The sequence below is a fragment of the Nyctibius grandis genome, chromosome 4 (genome assembly GCF_013368605.1).
Source record: "Nyctibius grandis isolate bNycGra1 chromosome 4, bNycGra1.pri, whole genome shotgun sequence".
Lineage (NCBI taxonomy): Eukaryota > Metazoa > Chordata > Aves > Nyctibiiformes > Nyctibiidae > Nyctibius > Nyctibius grandis.
Window position 1 is genome coordinate 20,137,749 of NC_090661.1, and position 17,680 is coordinate 20,155,428.

The following is a 17,680-nucleotide window of genomic DNA, read 5'->3' on the forward strand; positions in this document are numbered from 1 at the left end:
ATGACTGCTTTTTATTCAAGCTTCTAAAGATAGTCCCAGATCTAAGCCAAGGTTAGCAGATCCAGAATTTGTAGGCAAAATATTTGAGAGGAACCCAATGGCGCTGATCAGTGCTCAAACAGCTGCTGGGAGGACCCTTGTCCGCAGCATCCTATTGGATGCTGTTATGCTCCTTCTGGCTTGAACAGATGGTGAGTCAAGTTCTGTAGACCCCAAACTTAGCATCTGTCCTGTCCTTTTGTAGCTTGAAAATAGCTTTAGAGGGGTGGTGAATCTGAATTGACAAAGGGAACTTGCATCATTGCCTAGCAGCTGACCTTTAAATAAATGCTGAAGGAATAGAATTATCTGTTCAGCTTACAAGTGGAGGTTGGTTCATGTGAATTAAATGTAAGTAAAAGATGCTAGCTGAGCAGTTGAGAGAGGCTGGACCCTGAATACTTAGTGCTGTTTTCACCAAGATATTTCCCTTGCATTTTGGAGAACACTTGTGTCTCCCTTCAGACCGAGACCTTTCTCCAGAGACAGGCAGTGAAGGGCACTGTCTCCAGTCCTCAGTGACAGTAGTTAGAAAGCAGCCTGCTTGGGATATGATCCTGACTCTTCCCATCAGTAGTGATGGAGTGGAGCCTCACTGAAAATGCAATGCTCTGCCACGATTACTTGGTTTAACAACTTCCCATAACGTACCACGTCAGTCTCGGCTGCTGCAGATCACTCAACAAATTCAGTGGAGATTGTGGACTGACTCAGGTTGAGGATCTAGTTTTTTCATGTACCTATTTTTTTTGTTCTGGAGGCTTTTAAAGTAGCAGCTAACATAACGTCTGCGTGACTCATCGGCTCGCAGCTGTTTGTGATTTTCTGTCTCTTCAAATAGTGTCTCTTCTGTGCTCTGCTCAGACAGTGGGAGGTAATGATGTCCTCATTGCTCCTCGCTTCTACCAAGTGCTGGGTGTGATTCCTGCAGCAGACAACACGGCAGGCCCTGGCATACTGTGGTAGACAGGAGCACGGCTAGCTCTTTGCTACTAAGCCTACGAAGTGAAGGCTTAGTAGGTTGCAGAGGGAAGAGGAAAGGGTGCCAAGCTGTCACGCCTTGTACCACCACTGAGAGTGTGGCCAACGGAAGAAATCAGACCAGCATTGCAACATATTTGGTGTTCTGTGAGAGCAATCACGGCTGTGATGTTTTAGCCATTAAAACATTACATGCCTGTCAGTAAATGTCCTGCAGCCTGAGAGGTAAAGACTTCCTCATGGGACAAATCTGTGTGTCTGCCTCTCAGTGCTGAGGCAGGCTTTGAGCAGGTGTTTGGATAAGTGGGATGCAGCTGTTCCCACAAGCAGCTGAGGTCTTCCCCAGACCTCTTCCAGTTTGACTTCTGGGTTCCTGGCTGATCCACACATGACGTGGATGATGTGCTGTGCTTGATTCACAGTAAAGGAGCTAGAGAGTTTTGCCAAGAGTAAGACACCCTGTTCTTCTAAAACATATGCACTGGTGGGGCTGGCACCACAGTGACCTGGAGCAGGAGCATGATATCACTCAGATAGTGGGGAGCCTTTGTGTCTGGACACAAAGCATTTTTAACTCCTTCAGAGAAAAGAAAGGTTGGGCCACCGTTAGGTGACAAGAGCTAGGCAGCATGTGGAGCTGGGGTCAGTCATCTCATTCAGCCACCATGGGGGGCTTGGATGAATGAAATCTGGTCAGCTCTGCTCGTGAGGATAGCCAGCATGAGCTGGACAGAGAGGCAGAGCCTTGATACTGCTGTGATAGATGGTTTCAAGTGTTTCTAACTAGAAATGTCTCTCCACAATGTGATGGGAAAGAAAATGCCTTGCAGGTTGGCTGTGACTGGTATAGGCTATGAACCTGGGATCTAGCTGGAAGGTCTGGTGCATGCTGTGACCTTGCTTAGTGCATGGGGAGCAGGGGATGATGGAAAAGTCATGACATTACCAGTGAGGATAAGGACCCTTAGAAACTGCAGGGCAGCTGCTTATCGTGGGGTCCTTTTCCTTCAGAAATCCTGGGCCTGGGGATGGAGTATGTAACCTGCTGGAGCGGTTGTGCCTGGCCATGCTGCAGTCATTGCGTGCCGCCTTGCCTTTGGCAGTTCACAGGATCTGTTCCCATGTGTAGCACGTGGCAAATAGGAGTGATGGCGAGGGGCCATTTCATTGAATCACGAAGCTGTGTGTCCCCCAAGGGTTTGCCTTAACTCTTCATCCCTCTTTCCAAGCTGTTTGCAGTCTGCAGGTTTCTCCTTTGAGATGCTTCTGTCCCCTCCTTCCCAGTTGTCTTTGTAAGACAGAGCAGGATTAGCAGTGCTGGAATCCAGACGCCTCCGCTACCCAGGGCAAAACAGGGTACATACCTGCTAGCACATTGCAAGGCTGGGCCACCTATTTCACAACTCCAGTCCAAGCCTAGGTATGAACAACAAAATAGCCCAAGGTTAGAAAGGTGAAGGTTCAAGCTGCCTGGCATGTCAATGTGTTTTCATTTCTGGATATGTAATTGCAACAGTCAAGGTGTTATATGGTGTAAAGCACAGCTGAGGGAGTGGGCTCAGTGTAAGGCTGGGGGCTGTTTTTTCATGGTGAGCCACCAAGATCTTGGTTCAGCTCCACCAAAGTCCTTTTTGCACAAGCCAGACTATCTGCTATACATTCATAGTATTGCTGTGCTCTTAGGCCAGCATCCCAAAGGATACTCTGGTGCTTTTCTGACTCAGAGCTGCAAAAGTCTTCTAGACCTGTTTGACATTGAATGCCTTTGTTGCTAAGCTTCTAGCACTTGCCTTGCTTGAAATGTGTTGCATGAATTGGAGATCCTTGTCTGATAAAATGTGCATGTTCTATCAGTATTTGCTGATTAAAATATGCTGAGTGTGTCCTCCACATGCAAGTGGAAGAAGCATGTGCGGACCAGAAGAGAGTGTGGCAAATCCAGCATGACCCAAAATAGCTTCAAGTTACACAACAGCTTTTAGTGTGCATTGATTTTTTTTTTTTTTTTTATCTTTTGAAAAACTTAGTGTTGAAATGAACTTGCTTTTAAACTGCTAGGAAAAAACGTGGCATAAAGCCTGTTTTCAGAAGGCCAGACTGAAAACAACACCTGTGACGTAGGAAGTTCCTGGCTGCAAATTGCTGGAAGAATATTTTGGGAATGTATCACTGCAGGTTTGTGCTAGACTCCTTTTCCCTGGCCATGCTTTTGGATACTGCTGGAGGTAGAGTATTGGGGCAGCAGGACCTCGTGCCCTTGTTGGTGCACCCATCTCCCTGAGTCTGGAGATGTCTGTTCCTGCAGCCCTCTCCACCCTGGAACTAGCTTGGGGGGACACTCCTGCCCATACAATGCTCTTCTCCTTTTGGTGCAGGAAGGATGGGTGCTCACAGGCTAGGGGACTTGATTTCTGCTTCTTTGCCTGTTTCTATTTTGATGTCGAGACCATTACGACAGCCTACTGCTACAGCTTCTTGTTTCATGAGGAAACAAAACTATATTAGTCCTCCCAAGCTGTCCTGGTCATTTAGGAACAAGGGAGGCCTGAGTGAGTTGTGTGAGTGCTGGAAACCCCCTTGTTATGCCATGGAGGAAAGGAGGAAAACCAAGATACTGAAAAACCTGAAAGGCACCCCATGACCCTGATAGAGAAAGTCAATAAAGGTAAACATTGTCCTGTGATAGTTTTGGCTTGAGGGCCTCTGCAGTTCCCAGGAGAAGAAGTAGAAGAGGTGACCTACAGAAGAGTCTTCAGGCAGGTCCTTGTTCCTGTGGCACTCTGTGCTGGCTAGACCACATGGCTGGGGAAGGCAGGATGCAAGAGAGAGGGGAAACTTCCAACTTTCAGGCTGCTGGAAACAGATGGGATTTTTTTTTTCCTCTGGATTTCTGAAGCTGAATATGTTGAGAGACCCATAGTCTCACAGCTGCTTTTAAAATAGCAGCAGCTTCATTGTCCAGAGCAGAGGATGTGAGAAGAGGAGTCAGTAGGGCTAAGTGAAGCACTTGAGTGTGAAGCACTTGGGTATAAAGCTAAGAAAGCGATTTAAATCGGTAGTACACCAGCATGCACTTAAAGTACATTGTTGATTTTTGGGTGCTCAGTGTGTGAGACCTCTTTGATAGATGTAAGTGTTGCCTACTTTTTGTGTCCTCTTTGAATTGGAGTGTTAAACACTTCATAAAAACAGCCCCTTTAAAGTGTTCTCCAAGGTTTCATGTTTATCTCCAAAGTGTTGAATGCCAGATAGCTGTTGTGTTTGGCATGTGTTTGCCAGGTTTTGTTGTTCGTTTTTCAGGTTCTTGGTTAAACCCTCTGCCTTGGCTGTGGTAAAAAGTGCCTCATGGCTTCTTATAAAAGTGATTCCGTGCTCATAAAAACTCTCCAGTGCGGCTGAGTTTCCTGCTGCCCTTCTCCAAGGTGTGTTATTCCCTTACATCTCCTGTCCTCTTTAATCTTGACCTTCATTTTGTTTGCTGTTCTGGAGCAAAGGTTGGCAATCTGCTGACTTAGCAGCTCGGATTCCTTGGGAAGACTAGTGATGATTGCATTAATTGTGTCTTTGCTGATGCCAGCAAATTTTCTTCCTTTCTGCTTCCTCCTGCCTTGTAGCTTTGCTCAGGGAAGAGAAGTAGCCAACAGTAATCCTGAGACTAGCAAGGCGCTTTTCCATCTCTCCCATGCAGATGGGGAGACTGAAGCTTGTTCTCCGTTGCCTTCCCAGCTGATAAGTCTCCTCAGGGCTCCTTCCTTCATCTGCTCCTCTTTCAGGCTCTCCTAAAATACTCTGACCATCTCTTCTGTGGCATCTGTTTAAGTAGCCATTGCATGGCCTGGTTGATCCTTGAGCTGCAAAATGCTCATAGACAGGGTGTAAAGTGAGGCTCTTGATTTAGGAAGCAGGGATGCTAGTCCCAGTGCTGAGCTTCTGTGTCACATTGCACATGCTGTGCTTTGGTCTTTCTCTAGGCAGGTACCCTTGTGGGCCAAGGCAGCCTCTCCTGTGGTTATCCACTGGATGTCCAGACACTTCTTTAATGCAGATAACCCTCATCCAACCCACTGGGACTTGTAGGTGGGGGAATCCACCTCTTTCCCTAGAGAAAGAGCCAGTTAAGAGGTGATAATCTCACTGTGCCTATTCAGGGATAGCTATCTGGGGGAGGGTCTTTTATTTAGCACACAGAGGCTCAGGGAATTACAGTGGGTTGAAGTTGTAGTCATCAAAGGTCAGCCAGAAAGTAAATGCACTTTCAACTGTTAATCTAGAGGGAGCTAGAGATGGGCTGTTTAATCGCAGAATACGCCCATGAGAGGAGCATTGCCCTTGTCTCCATTCCAGGTGCATGTTCTTGGGACAAAACACGGGTTGTGTCCATGTTCAGCATGCCCAGACGTGTTGCCCTGTCCATTGTTCACTCCCACAGACCTTCGTATTAGAACAAAACACTCAGAATCTCCCACCAGGACAAACCTGATGTAATGGGTGCAGGCATAGTCGCCTTCCTCTTGAGTTAGCCAAACACACAACACAGAGCTTCTGCAGCCAAAGGTAGGTTGTACCATCTCGGGAGTAACATCTGCCAGAGCAACGTTTAATCTGGTGGTGAAAATTTGAGGTGGATCTGTCCCACATCAGTGCTTTGTTTTGCTTGTCTGAGGCATTTTTGAGCTGGCGTTAGAAGTGAGAGGGAGCTTGTAATGGGAACTTTCTTGCATTTACATTTTCCAGCATCATAGCTCCAGCTTTTCTGAAGTGCGGTTGCAATAGCATGTTATTCCCTCTTGGAAGATCAGGAGTTGGTTTAAAGGGACTGACTGGCAGTTTGTGTGCACATCCCTGTGTGGCTGTGGCAGACAGGTTGCCCTCCCTTTGAAGGACAACTGCTGTGTGTTCTCCTGGAGAAGAGGAGGCTCTGAGGTGACCTTATTGCAGTCTACAACTACCTGAAGGGAGGTTGTAGTGAAGTGGGAGTTGGCCTCTTCTCCTGGGCAACTAGTGATAGGACAAGAGGACACAGCCTCAAGCTTCGCCAGGGGAGGTTCAGGTTGGACATCAGGAAGAATTTCTTTTCAGAAAGGGTCATTAGACATTGGAATGGGCTGCCCAGGGAGGTGGTGGAGTCACCATCTCTGGATGTGTTTAAGAAAAGACTGGACATGGCACTTAGTGCCATGTTCTAGTTGACAGGGTGGTGTCAGGGCAACGGTTGGACTCGATGATCCCTGAGGTCTCTTCCAACCTGATTGATTCTGTGTGTTGGTCCCTTAATTCATATCAAAGACCCACTATTTAAATTATTTGAAAGCAGCTGACTCTATCTGGTTTGAAACTCCTTGGGAGCTTTCTACAATCTGTTGAGTTGACAGACCAGAGGCAGAGGCTATTTTATGAGTGAGGAAGATGATGTCCAAGCTGGGGACAGGAACCTCTTGGGTAGTGAATAGAAACATATGGCTTTGTATGGATGTTTCCTTAGGTCAAAGATTTCTTGTGTTTGGAAATCTTGTTGTCCTTACTCCAGAATGGCTGGTTTTGGTCCCTGCCTAAGCACAGTCAACTCCTACATGGTCAAGATTTTTCAGAAATTTGAAAGAAGTCCTGCTCTGCTCCCATGTGGGATCAATATACCAATGCTTTCAGGGATCCTAACTTTGGACTGATGTGTTGCTCTTGAAAAGCCCTCAATAAACCTCTAGTTCCTGCTTTTTGACTTTATTATTTTTCAGCTCTGGTTTGAAACTCTAATTTAGATTGAGCATTAATCTTCTCCCCTTCCCATTTGACACTGTTGATTTGTCCCTAATAATTGCGTGTCAGTTAAAAAAGTAGAATGACTGATTTCTACCAGTGCAGAATTTGGGGCTATTGTGTATGTGTTATATTTAACACCCTCTTGGTGTGATAAAAGATGGTTTCTACGTTTGTAGGACCAGATCCTTGCTGCTATTGCAGCTTTTGAAGTTAGTTGAGATGTGCCAGTTTTTAAACCACGGAGGATAAGGCCTGTGGTGCCTTAAATATTTAAACCCCTTTGTCATCTAGAGATGAATCGTTTTCAAACGCCTTTTGTGTGCAGACTGATGAGGTTTTGCAAAGGGATTTTGACCCCTGTATGGCCAATTCTAAACCTCCTGACAAAAGATTTGCTTATCTTAGGCTATTTTTTTTCTTGGACTCCCCCCAGTTCCCAGGATATGCAAACCAAAAGCTGAAAGCCCTTGTTCTAGATGCTTTTGATGTACCGGTTTGACATCTCTAAAATACACCCACGCACATAAATCCTTCGCTGGGTCATGCTGGCGTAGTTCCATGGAGTTCAATCAGGCTAACTTTTGTTGGCTGGGATAATGGTCCACAGATGAACACGTAGGGCAAATCTTCCTGATCTTTTGAACTGGGTATCAAAGCAGTTGCCCTGGATGAAAACCAGGAGACATATACTCCGGGGACGCTCCAGGGCTCTTAGTAAAGTGGGAGATGCTCTGCTGTGCTGTAGAGGAGGACTGGCAGCCAGCTCCTTTGGATGGTTTGCTTCCTCCCACAGTTGGGCTAGGGGTTGTGCAGCCTTGCTGCTGACTGTATTGAGCCTTGTAGAGACTGGTGCTATGCTTCAGGCCACCCAAGAGGCACAAGTTGGCCACCTCCAGGTGTCAGTGCCAGGGGGGACCTCTGGATTTGCACACCCTGATACCTGCATACCTTCAGGAAAGCTTGCTGTGCACACTTCAGCGCCCGTGTGGGTAACTCCATGGCAGGAATTGTTCTTTGCAGCTTCTCATCTATGGAGGAATTTGGAAAGGGGAGACTGTGAAATGTTCCTCCCTTCAGCCTCACAGGAGAGCTCTATATTTAGTTGCTGGTAATCTCCATTGTGGCTCTGTGCCTCTAATCCTCTGCTCCGATATCCTCCCTGGAGAAGATGAGAGGTGGAGAAATCGGCCAGGCTGACGTAGTGGGCCAGCAGGATTACTGCGCATCTCCCCTCCCTTTCCCATAGGGTTGGCATTGAAATTCCTTTGCTGACCGGCAGTGCCACAGCTGTGCTATGTGTGTGTGCATACGGAACCCCCAGTCAGGGAGCGTGGCTTGGTTTTGCAAGCGAATGGGGCATATCATTGTGGGACTGTTTTTGCCATAGTTTGGGGACTCGCCTTGAGTAGGTTAGATGAGATATTGCTGCAGGAGCAGAGCTGGGAGAAGTAAAAATAGTACTTGCGTTTAATACAGAAAAAAAGAGGAGGCTGTTTCCCTCTGGCTGTGTGATTTATATCTGCTTTTTTTTTCCCCTTCTAGAAAAGAGCAGATAGGAGGCACTTTTTTTTTTAAATTGAGTCAGTGTTTTCTGGTGCCAAGGGGTGAGATTTTTTACAGGGCAAAAACTTATCAGTTTCTGAAAATTGAGGCTTTCTGAGCATTTGCATCCTGAGTTCCTCTTTTTAGTCTCAGCTGGGCTGTTTCCTGGCTTTGGGATGGAGGGAGCTATGAAACGCTGCATTTTGTTAGGCAAGAACATGTCGCTCATAATCCCTGCTCTCTAGTGCAGGGGATGCACAAAGCTTCAGTGCTGGGGGTCCGTCCCATCCCTTGTCCCTCAGGCAGGACCAGTCTAGTGCAAAGGCTACTTTTTCAGGTTTGGAAAGGCTAGTGAGGTGAAGAAGCTCCTGACCACAAGGGAACGGCCTCCTTGACTCTCATGTTCACTGTTTATTTATTTTGCATTTGTGGGAGAACTCCAAAGCAGCAACTCGAATGTTTCCCCCCTTTGCTTCTTGCCCTGTGGTCTCTGTCTGTGGGGATGTTGACAGTGTTTAAAGGACTAGGCTGGCAGAAGGAAAGCTCCTAATCCTCCTTAATGCTCAGGTCCTCTGCTGCCCTCTGAAACAATACTCTTTCTGAAGGCTGTGCATTGACTGGGGGCAACGCTGGGCTGGCAGAGAGCTGCAGCTCTCTGTCTGGGGATGGAGACGGTTGTGGGCTCCCATCTGGGCTGTTCTGGCCTGGCTTGTGGCTTTTTCTGAATGTTCTGTTTCTGGGGCCAAAATGGGTCTTTTCCTCTAGATCAGGTGATGCTGGCAGAGATGCCAAGCCTGAACTGTCAAGCCTAGCGGGTTCCCCTGTCCCCCGGGCTGCCTCTTCTGTAATCCTCAGGGTCAGAGGTGTGCCTCGAGGCCCTGCACCCAGCTGCCCCAGTGTTACTCCAGGCCACCTCCTCCAACTGACTCTTTCTCTTTTTTTTCGGGCAGGAAAAAGCTGACACTGCTGAGGGAGATGCTGGCGGGCTGTGGCGCGGGTACCTGCCAGGTGATTGTCACCACCCCCATGGAGATGCTCAAAATCCAGCTGCAGGATGCGGGGCGAATTGGTACGTGGGCTTCTCTTCCCTGTGCTCTGAGCAGGCAGGGGGGAAAGGGCTGGGACTGGGCTGTCAAGGCAGAGGGGGAGGGAATGAGCGGAGAAAACCCTTTTCGTTCCCCCTGCTCTCCCAAGTCAGAGGTATCTCAGGCTGTAGCAGAAGTTTCTCCTCCTCTTCCCAGCTCATTTCCCGCACCCTTTGCTCACCTGGCTTCGCAGAGGCCCTTGCAGTTACAAAAGGTGATGGGTTTTTTTGCTCAAAGCAATAGGCTTGGCAAGTGAAACAGCAAATGCTGCTGGTGGATGGAGAGAGACAGGAGAGATGACTGGGTGGTCAGCTTGTGAGTGATTAAAACTTGTTAGTTATTGTGCACCCAAAAAGGATTAGCAAAGGATTAGCAGTGCTTTTCCTGTGGTGCTTCCTCCATCTCTGTGTTTTCTGATGTCTGTTCTCTCTCTTCTACACCCCTGTAGCACCTCCCTAACAGCTTCCCAGGGGGATGTGTCCTTTCCAAATGACTTGTCTCCCATCTTACTCTCTCTTTTTCTCCTCGTGACAAAAGCAGCAGTTGTCTTGGCTGAAACAGTAAATAAAATTCTCCCGGCATACTGGATTTGGAAGAGGTTTGGGGTCAGGCTCTCAGGGCTGTGGGCAGGAGCTGGCAGGAGAGAGCACAAGCCTTTTGGTTGAAACACTGGGAGGCGTTTCTGGTGAGAACAGAGCCCAGAGTCTGGCATGGAGACTCCAGGGGAAAGAGCTATTTGCTGTCGCCTTAATTTCTTCCAGAGGTCAGCCCAGGGTACAGCCTCATTCCCCAGGAGCCCTGCATGACACTGTTAGCTGCCGCGTTTGAGGCCTTCCTGGAAAATGGGCCAGTTTGTCCTTAAATCTCTCCTTTGATGTGGCATTCCTGAATAATCATGGATTTACTTTTTCTTTCCTCTCTTCGCTGTTTTTAATGCAGACCTTGTCCTCTTTGTGCATGTTATTTTAAAACATTTGAAGGAATTAAGCCATGGTTTGAGGGTTCAGAAGAGGTTTTTGCTGCTGTGAACAACCTGTTCTCTGTGTGTCAAGAGGCCTGTTGGTGTGCCGCTGGCAGCCAGAGGATTACCTACAGGTTGATGTGCTCTCCATCTTCTGGCCAAAGAGCAGAAATGCATCAGTTTGAAAAGGCTGGGAGAAACCAGGTTGCATTTATGAATGTGGCTGAGGAACTCCCTAGGTTAATGATTGCTTTCAAGGGAAGGAAGCAAAGAACAGAACTGTCGAACATCTCTTGTTTATGAATATCTTTAGTTTGTCCTACCGGGGGCTTAGGGATGTAGCTGGAAGCAGGTACTGTCATTTGCCTACTCACAGCAGCTCCTTTTCTCTGCACCGTGGAGGTCGTGTGTGACAGGCTGCTCCTGCCTAGGTAAAACCAGTCGGTAGGAGAGTGCAGTGGGCAGCGTTGTGGTGTGGCAGCAGCCAGCTCTGAGGCTGGGACAAGCTAAGTTGTGTCAGGCTCGGGGAGATGGGCAGATTGGGAGCAAAAGTTTGCAGGGCACCTGGCTGGCCTTAGTCTGCATGTTTTGCTGTACCTGGAGATCTGCTTCTTCCTCCTTGTCCTGTGGCACCAGGCAGCAAGAGACTGCTGTTGAGCATCTTGCAGACCTGTGCTCTCTCTCTGCTCCTTCCCAGCGGCACAGAAGAAGCTGATGGCGACGCAGGCCCAGCTCTCCTCTTCTGTGGCGGGGGCGGCAGAGCCGACAGTGGAAACACGCACCACAGCAACACAGATAACAAGGGAGCTGCTGCGGAGCAAAGGCATTGCGGGACTCTACAAGGGCCTGGGAGCCACGCTGCTAAGGTAGGATGGCATGAGCTCGAGCACAGGGCACCGGTGTTCCCAGTCTTGAACCTAAAGCACCAGCCATCCAGGGGATGAGCCTGCAAAGGGGGTGTTGGCTTCAGGGGGTGTGGGTTTGGTTTGGTTTGGTTTCCATGCACAGGTTTTGCACATTAAAGAAGGGAAGGTCAGGGAAGCGAGGGAGGCTGCCTTTTTCTTCCTGGAAGATTTAATTCTGCTGTTTTCTGTGGAAGGTTTTGTCTCCCCCATGGTCCATATTTTACCACTGTAGAGAAGTCCTCGTGAGCTAGCAAAGCAAAACTGTCAGCCTGAGTCTCCAGAGTGTGAACCGGGTTCTGGCCCATGGAGCATGTTGGGTGCCAGGACCCATGCCCGCTCTGACACTCTTTACCTATGCTTTCACAGTGACTCTCCTCTAGCTTTAACAAAGGCAGAGCTAAAGCAATGCCCAGTGGGATGGGGGACAGGATGCGAACCTCTTGTAATTAACAAAAGCGAACAAAATGATTGACCTCTGAATGTGCTGGGGTCTTCAGTTTGAGTGTTGAAAAATCAGGGGGAGGCCATTGACTCTGCAGGGCCGCATGCCTCTCATGGGCCTGTTGTCCTTTGTGCAGTCAGTTTTGCCCCTGCTGAGTTCAGTCAGAATTGCCCTTGCAATGGCAGAGCTGGGATGACTCTGTTGCACTCGTGGCTGTGCTGCCAACACGTGATGCTTGCAGCCCTTCCTTGGATGCTCAGTTTATTGGTGTCCTGCTCTGACTCCGCTCATTCTTGTTCTTCTTTCTTCCCTTTCCTCCCTCCCCACCACAGGGATGTCCCGTTCTCCATTGTTTACTTCCCACTGTTTGCAAACCTGAACAAGCTGGGCCAGAAAGACCCCAATGTCAAGGCTCCATTCTATGTGTCCTTCCTCTCTGGATGCGTGGCTGGCAGTACGGCAGCGGTGGCTGTCAATCCTTGCGATGGTGAGTCCCAAGTAGCCTGTGCTGGTGGCCTGACACCAAGGGACAGGAGTCAGAGGCCCACGAGTGGGCTAGGTGAGGAGGAGGATGACCGTGCCAGCCTCTTCGCAGCATGAGTGCACAGGGAGGTACAGGAGGGGAGCCCTGCTGTCTGAGCTGCCTCCAGCTCAGATGATGTTTCCTTCAGCTGAGCCACAGCTTACGCAAAGGTTTGCGGTACTCACTAGGTAAGTCAGGAACAGGGTGTCATTCATTTCAGTCATTCTTAACAGGAATGGCTGCAAACATGCCCTGAAAAGGCACGTTTCCATGTGGAGTGGTAGTATGCAGACCATTTACATGCATACGGTCATGGACAACCAGGGGGAGCCTCAGATCTGTGGCCTTTTCTCCTGCTCCACAGCATCTGCCTTAAATAGCACCTCAGTTTCTCTGCTGTGAAAAACACCAGAAAGTAACTCCTCTCTCCCCAACATTGCACATGCTCCAAGGTGTGAAGAAATGTAAGAGCAGCATCGTATATTTTAGATACTTCTTCCAGAAGGAGCTGAGTATTTGAAAATCAGTTCCCACTTTGCAGAAATATAAGTGAATTTAGAAGTGTCAGCCTTGGAAACCTTGGTTGCAGTGAGGAGAGGGGCTTGTTTTTTGGGTGGCTGTGGGGTTTTTTTTTTTATCCATTTGTAAAGGAATGGGTTTGTTTTCCCCTGTTTTGCTGATAAATATATGAAAATGGTCTGTGTTCTTGGTGATCTCGTTGTGACTGTGTTTCAAAGACATTACTCTCAGGGTGGCTTTTGCCTGCTTGAAGAGTATGCTACGTTCCCAGTGCTCACCAGTGTTACTTCTCTCTTTCTCCTCAGTGATCAAAACACGGCTGCAGTCCTTGCAGAGAGGAGTGAACGAGGACACCTACTCAGGAATCCTGGACTGCACCAGGTAAGACTCCTTGTGAAGCAGGCCACCACATCAGATGTACGGCATCTGCTGCTGCCCGTGGGCAGGCAGTCAGTGCAGCTTCTAGACCCAACCAGCAGGTTCTGTGTTTCAGGTTCCCTCTGAACCTGTGCTTTTATCTGTCTATATGGATAGATATATAGATATATGACCAGATATATACTGTTCATGTATATAGGTATATGAAAGAGAACTTCTTCCTATTTTGAGCAAGGTAAATGTAGCATTTATATTTAAATGCTTCTGTCCAAACCCCAACAGTCATAACACAGATTTTATTTCTGCAAAGGGAGGCAATGCTGTGGTTGTCTCTCCCAAGGCCTCGTTGTCTGAAAATCCTACAGCATTAAGTCTCGTATCCCTCCTGAGACCGCTCTGACCAGCAGCTGCAGGAGCGCTGTCTGAGGGGGCTGTCCCCAGCTGCACTCTCCTCTGACCCTTTGCTAAACCGTGGTCTGGCTGCTTCAAAACATGAAGGGAACTTCAAAACAGAAGCACTGTGCTTCTTGTATTGCTGTTGTAGCCAGTGTCTCTTACGTTGTGGCTGCGTCCCATGCTGAGGGTGGAGTAAACCCCAAATTTTGAACAGGAGGACATCTTGATGCAAGCACATCCAGACCCAAGCAGACACTCCTGCAGAGGCAGGGATGGGGCATGTTCCTGCATGGCCGTTCACAGAGCGCACGTGGATGAACTGCTGTGGAGGCAGTGCCAGGCAGCAGCACTTGCCTGGGTTTAGTCTCGAGGAAGGCAGAAAGGCAGGGCATGGCCAGAGGCTCTCCTGGAGCGGTGGAGGGGTGGGATAGACATTTACCTGTCTGTGCCATTTCTCCCCAGGAAGATCTGGCAGAAGGAAGGGCCCATGGCCTTCCTGAAAGGGGCATACTGCCGAGCCCTGGTCATTGCTCCTCTCTTCGGCATCGCACAAGTCGTCTACTTCATCGGCATCGCAGAGTTCCTGCTGGACATGCTCCCCAAGCACCGAGCCTAGCCCTGGTTACCTGCGTGTGCCCTCCTGCCCTCTGCAGCGCTGAGTTCACCCCTGTGTCCTTCATCCGTGTTGACTGATGTCAGAGCAACAGCACAAAGGGTTCGCACAGGGACGCCGAGGGGATGTGGTCTCCAGACAAGCAAACGCGGGGAGGGAGAGTCCCTTTTCTGTCTCAGTCTGGAACCTGCCCCCTCCCGCTCCTTCCACGGACAATACCTAATTATGCATTTTTTTTTCCCTTTCCTTTTTTTTTTTTTGTTTTTAAATTGTTATTCTTAAGGACAGTGGTAAGCACAGACTGGGCTTGCAGACCCAGAAGTCTCCTCCCAGCCTTGGGGAGGAACAGGGATGGGAAAGAAATAACCTGAACCCTCATCCACCCCAGTCCCCCTCTTTCTTCCTGCAGTTGCCAGCTATCTGAGGAGGAGCTGGAGGGGCAGCTGTGTCCCCTCAGCCCCTCCTTGGCTCTGCTGGCCTTGGGTCGAAAGAGGGCACTGTGCAAAGGGGGCTCATCTCATCGTCGATGGAGGCACAGCGGGGGAATGCTGAATCTGGCAAGTTCCTTGCCCTGGAAACCTTCACCCCTCCCTTCTCCCTTTAGATGTACGTCTTGGAGATTGGAGGAAGGGAAAGGGGATCGTTACTGTTGATTTCGTAATTATTTTTGTTTTAAAGCAAAGGGATGTCCCTCCTTACTAGGTGTCACAGGCACATCCAGGTGAGGTGCAGAGATGAGATGTCTGCTCTGTAGGGAACATGTCTGTGGGATCACACAAATGTCTGAAGGTGCTTCACTGCTTGGCTACAGGCAGGGGAGGGAGAGGAACTTGGGATCAAGTTATTTTTGTTTGGGGTTTTTTTGTTTGTTTGTTTTTTTAATGCAGGGGTTGTGGGGAGGGAAAACCAAACAAGAAACCACTTACATTCCTTCAGCGTGCCCACCTCTGGGGTGATGAAGTGGTGGCCACAGGTAGATTTAGCTGATTTATTAGATTAGCTTTTTTTTTCCAGCCTGGCCCCAGGTGTGTGAAAGGAGGCACCTGCTCTGCTTCTGCAGTGCCCAACCTCGGGGAGCCGTGCTAGAAACGCCGTGCCTGTGTGCTCACCTTGCAAGGTGAAACCACAAGGTCTGGTTGTGCTTTGATGTTTGACTTGGACGTGTTTGGAGCCAGCCGGTGTCGAAGAGGCAGAGGGTTCCCACACCCTGAGTGAGGAGCTGTTTGCGTGTACATGGTCATGGGGTCCAGTCCTCTGGATCACAAAATCTTGTCATCCTGCTCGCTTCTGGGGTGGTGATCGTTGTTGGGTGGCAGGGAGCAAATCCACACCTACAACCCTCTCTGTCAAAGGGATGCTGCCCCAGCTAACATCACGTGTCAGAGGACTTCCTAATTTAGTACTTTCTTGGGCTGTGTAATTAATTCTAGTTTAAATGATCTTAAGCGTGAGATCTACCACCCCAGCGTGATCTTCTCCATTATTTATTCCATTTGGTGCAATCCACCCGACTTTGGTGTTTAAATTAAACTGGCCAAATTCACTTTTCATTCCTACTTCTTTTCACTTTGCTCTCCAGGTGCTTGCTTGGTGTTTGTGTTTCAAATGTATATTTAAATTAATTTTAAAAAAGAAATCTCTGTTTTTAATGTTTGAAAGAAAACCACCTCTGTTTCAATGTTCTTGGCTTAGGTTTTTGCAAAACCCATATGGTGAGGGCCTTCTTCCTTGATGCATCCTTTTTCTCTTTGAAAAAGTTGTTCTGTGGCTGATTTGTTACTTGTCACTTTGCATATGTGAATAATTTTCTTTTTTTTTCTTTTATTCTTAATGACTTCTCCATGTATCTGGGAAGGAATCTGTGCAAAGATGATGATAGATATATCTGTGCTGTGTGTAGTGCTGTGATGCTGCTCTTGCTCTGGATTTCCCTTGGGTGGATTAAAAGAGAAAGATTCTTTTTTTTTTTTTTTTTTTTTTCTTTTAAGATGCCCCGTTCCTTGCTGCTTTGTGATTTACCAGGGAGGGTCCCCAAAAGAAACCTTGCCCATAGAAACCCCGCTACTTTTGCTTGCCCTTCGGCCTCCAAGGATTGCCCCCTGAAGCTGGGTGACTTACAGCTGCGGGGGGGGGTGTGTGGGGTGCAGGTTGGGATTGTGGGGTTACGTTTGGAGGAAAATTTGGTGCAAGGAAGGGCTGAGGTTCCAGGAAAGCTCTCCTTGTCCTTTTGGAGGCTCTGAAAAACCTCTTTGTAAAACTGACTCTTCCTCCTGAAATCTCCAGCTCTTCTTCCACCACGTTGGAGCTGATGACCTGAATGGGGCTTGTTTTTAGCTGCCTGGACATGTCCCTGAGTCAGGAGAACAGGAGGAGGTGGCAGGGGGTAGTGATTGTGTCCCCACAAGAGCCCCCCAGGCAGGCAGGCTGCTGCTGGCCAAAAAAATGAGTTTGAAATGGGAAAATTCCCATAAACTTCATTAATCACCGATTAACAGAAACCTTTAAGCACTGATTGCAGTATTGAGGCATAAAAGTAAATAAATACACTTAGTGCTCCCCTCCCTGCAAGTGCCACTTGTCCCCAAGGTAGGGGATGACATCTAGGATGGGGTCAACTCCTTGTGCGTCTACCTGATCCCTCTGGCATAGGGTTCTCCACTGACCCCAGGCCCTTTTCAGTCGTACCTTGTCCCCTGTTCGCCTGTCCCTTGCTCCTGCCCTGACCATGGCACTTGTGGCTCCAGTTTGTTTGGGGTTTGTGGTGTTCACTGCCCTTAAGTGCATTTTGGTGGAGGTGTGTACACCCCTGTCATGGGTTCAGGTGGGTGGGTCGGTTTTGGCTGGTGGAATTTCCTGGAATGCAATGAGGAAATTTCCCAAAGCCCTGGGGGGAAATTCCTACAAAGCAAAAGGGAAATTTCCTGGAAACTAATAGGGGATCGTGGCAAGCAAAGGGAAGCCATCCTAGAAAGCTACAGTAAAATATCCTGGAAAACAAAGGGGAAATTTACTGCAAGACAATGTAGGAATTTCCTTGAGAGCACTAGGGGGAATTCCTCGAAAGCAAAGGGGGAAGTATTCTGGAAATTTGTAGAAAGCAATGGGGGAACTTCCTAGAAGGCCATAGGGGAGATAGCCTAGAAATCAAAGGAGGAAAATTCCTAGAAAGCAAGGAGGAAATTTCCTCAAATACCAGGGAAATTCCTGAAAAGCAAAAACTACCTTTCTTAAGAAAGTAACAGTGATATTTCCTAGAGGGGAGGTTTCCAAGAAAGCAAAGGAGGAATTAGTGGAAATCAAAATTTCCTGGACAGGAAGAATGAGATTTCTTGGGAAATAATTTCTTGCTTCCCAGGGACCAACAGGCATGGGGAAATTTCCCAGGAAGCAAGGGAGGAATGTCCTGGAAAGCAATGGGAGGGAAATATCCTGCAAAGTAACAGGGAAATTGCCTGGAAAGTGATAGGGGGATTTGTTAAGAAGGAAGGGGGAAATTTCCTGGAAAACAAAGGGCAATGTCCTGCAAAACTATGCAGGAA

General features: G+C 48.4%; 1 protein-coding gene across 2 annotated transcripts in view; it reads left to right on the forward strand.

Annotated features, from left to right (window-relative positions):
• Window positions 1–15,714, forward strand: part of SLC25A22 (solute carrier family 25 member 22) — a 55,480-nt gene extending 39,766 nt beyond the window's left edge. The window contains exons 1-6 of one of the 2 annotated variants that reach the window (XM_068398759.1): window positions 4,379–4,442; window positions 9,270–9,388; window positions 11,063–11,231; window positions 12,045–12,199; window positions 13,060–13,135; window positions 13,991–15,714. In XM_068398759.1, the coding sequence (XP_068254860.1) occupies window positions 9,295–9,388; window positions 11,063–11,231; window positions 12,045–12,199; window positions 13,060–13,135; window positions 13,991–14,144 (648 nt within the window). In that variant the 5' untranslated portion in view covers window positions 4,379–4,442; window positions 9,270–9,294 and the 3' untranslated portion in view covers window positions 14,145–15,714. Of the gene's footprint in view, window positions 1–4,378; window positions 4,443–9,269; window positions 9,389–11,062; window positions 11,232–12,044; window positions 12,200–13,059; window positions 13,136–13,990 lie in introns of those variants that run through there. The other variant, XM_068398758.1, reaches the window with a different exon arrangement.
• The last annotated feature ends 1,966 nt before the right edge of the window (window positions 15,715–17,680 follow it).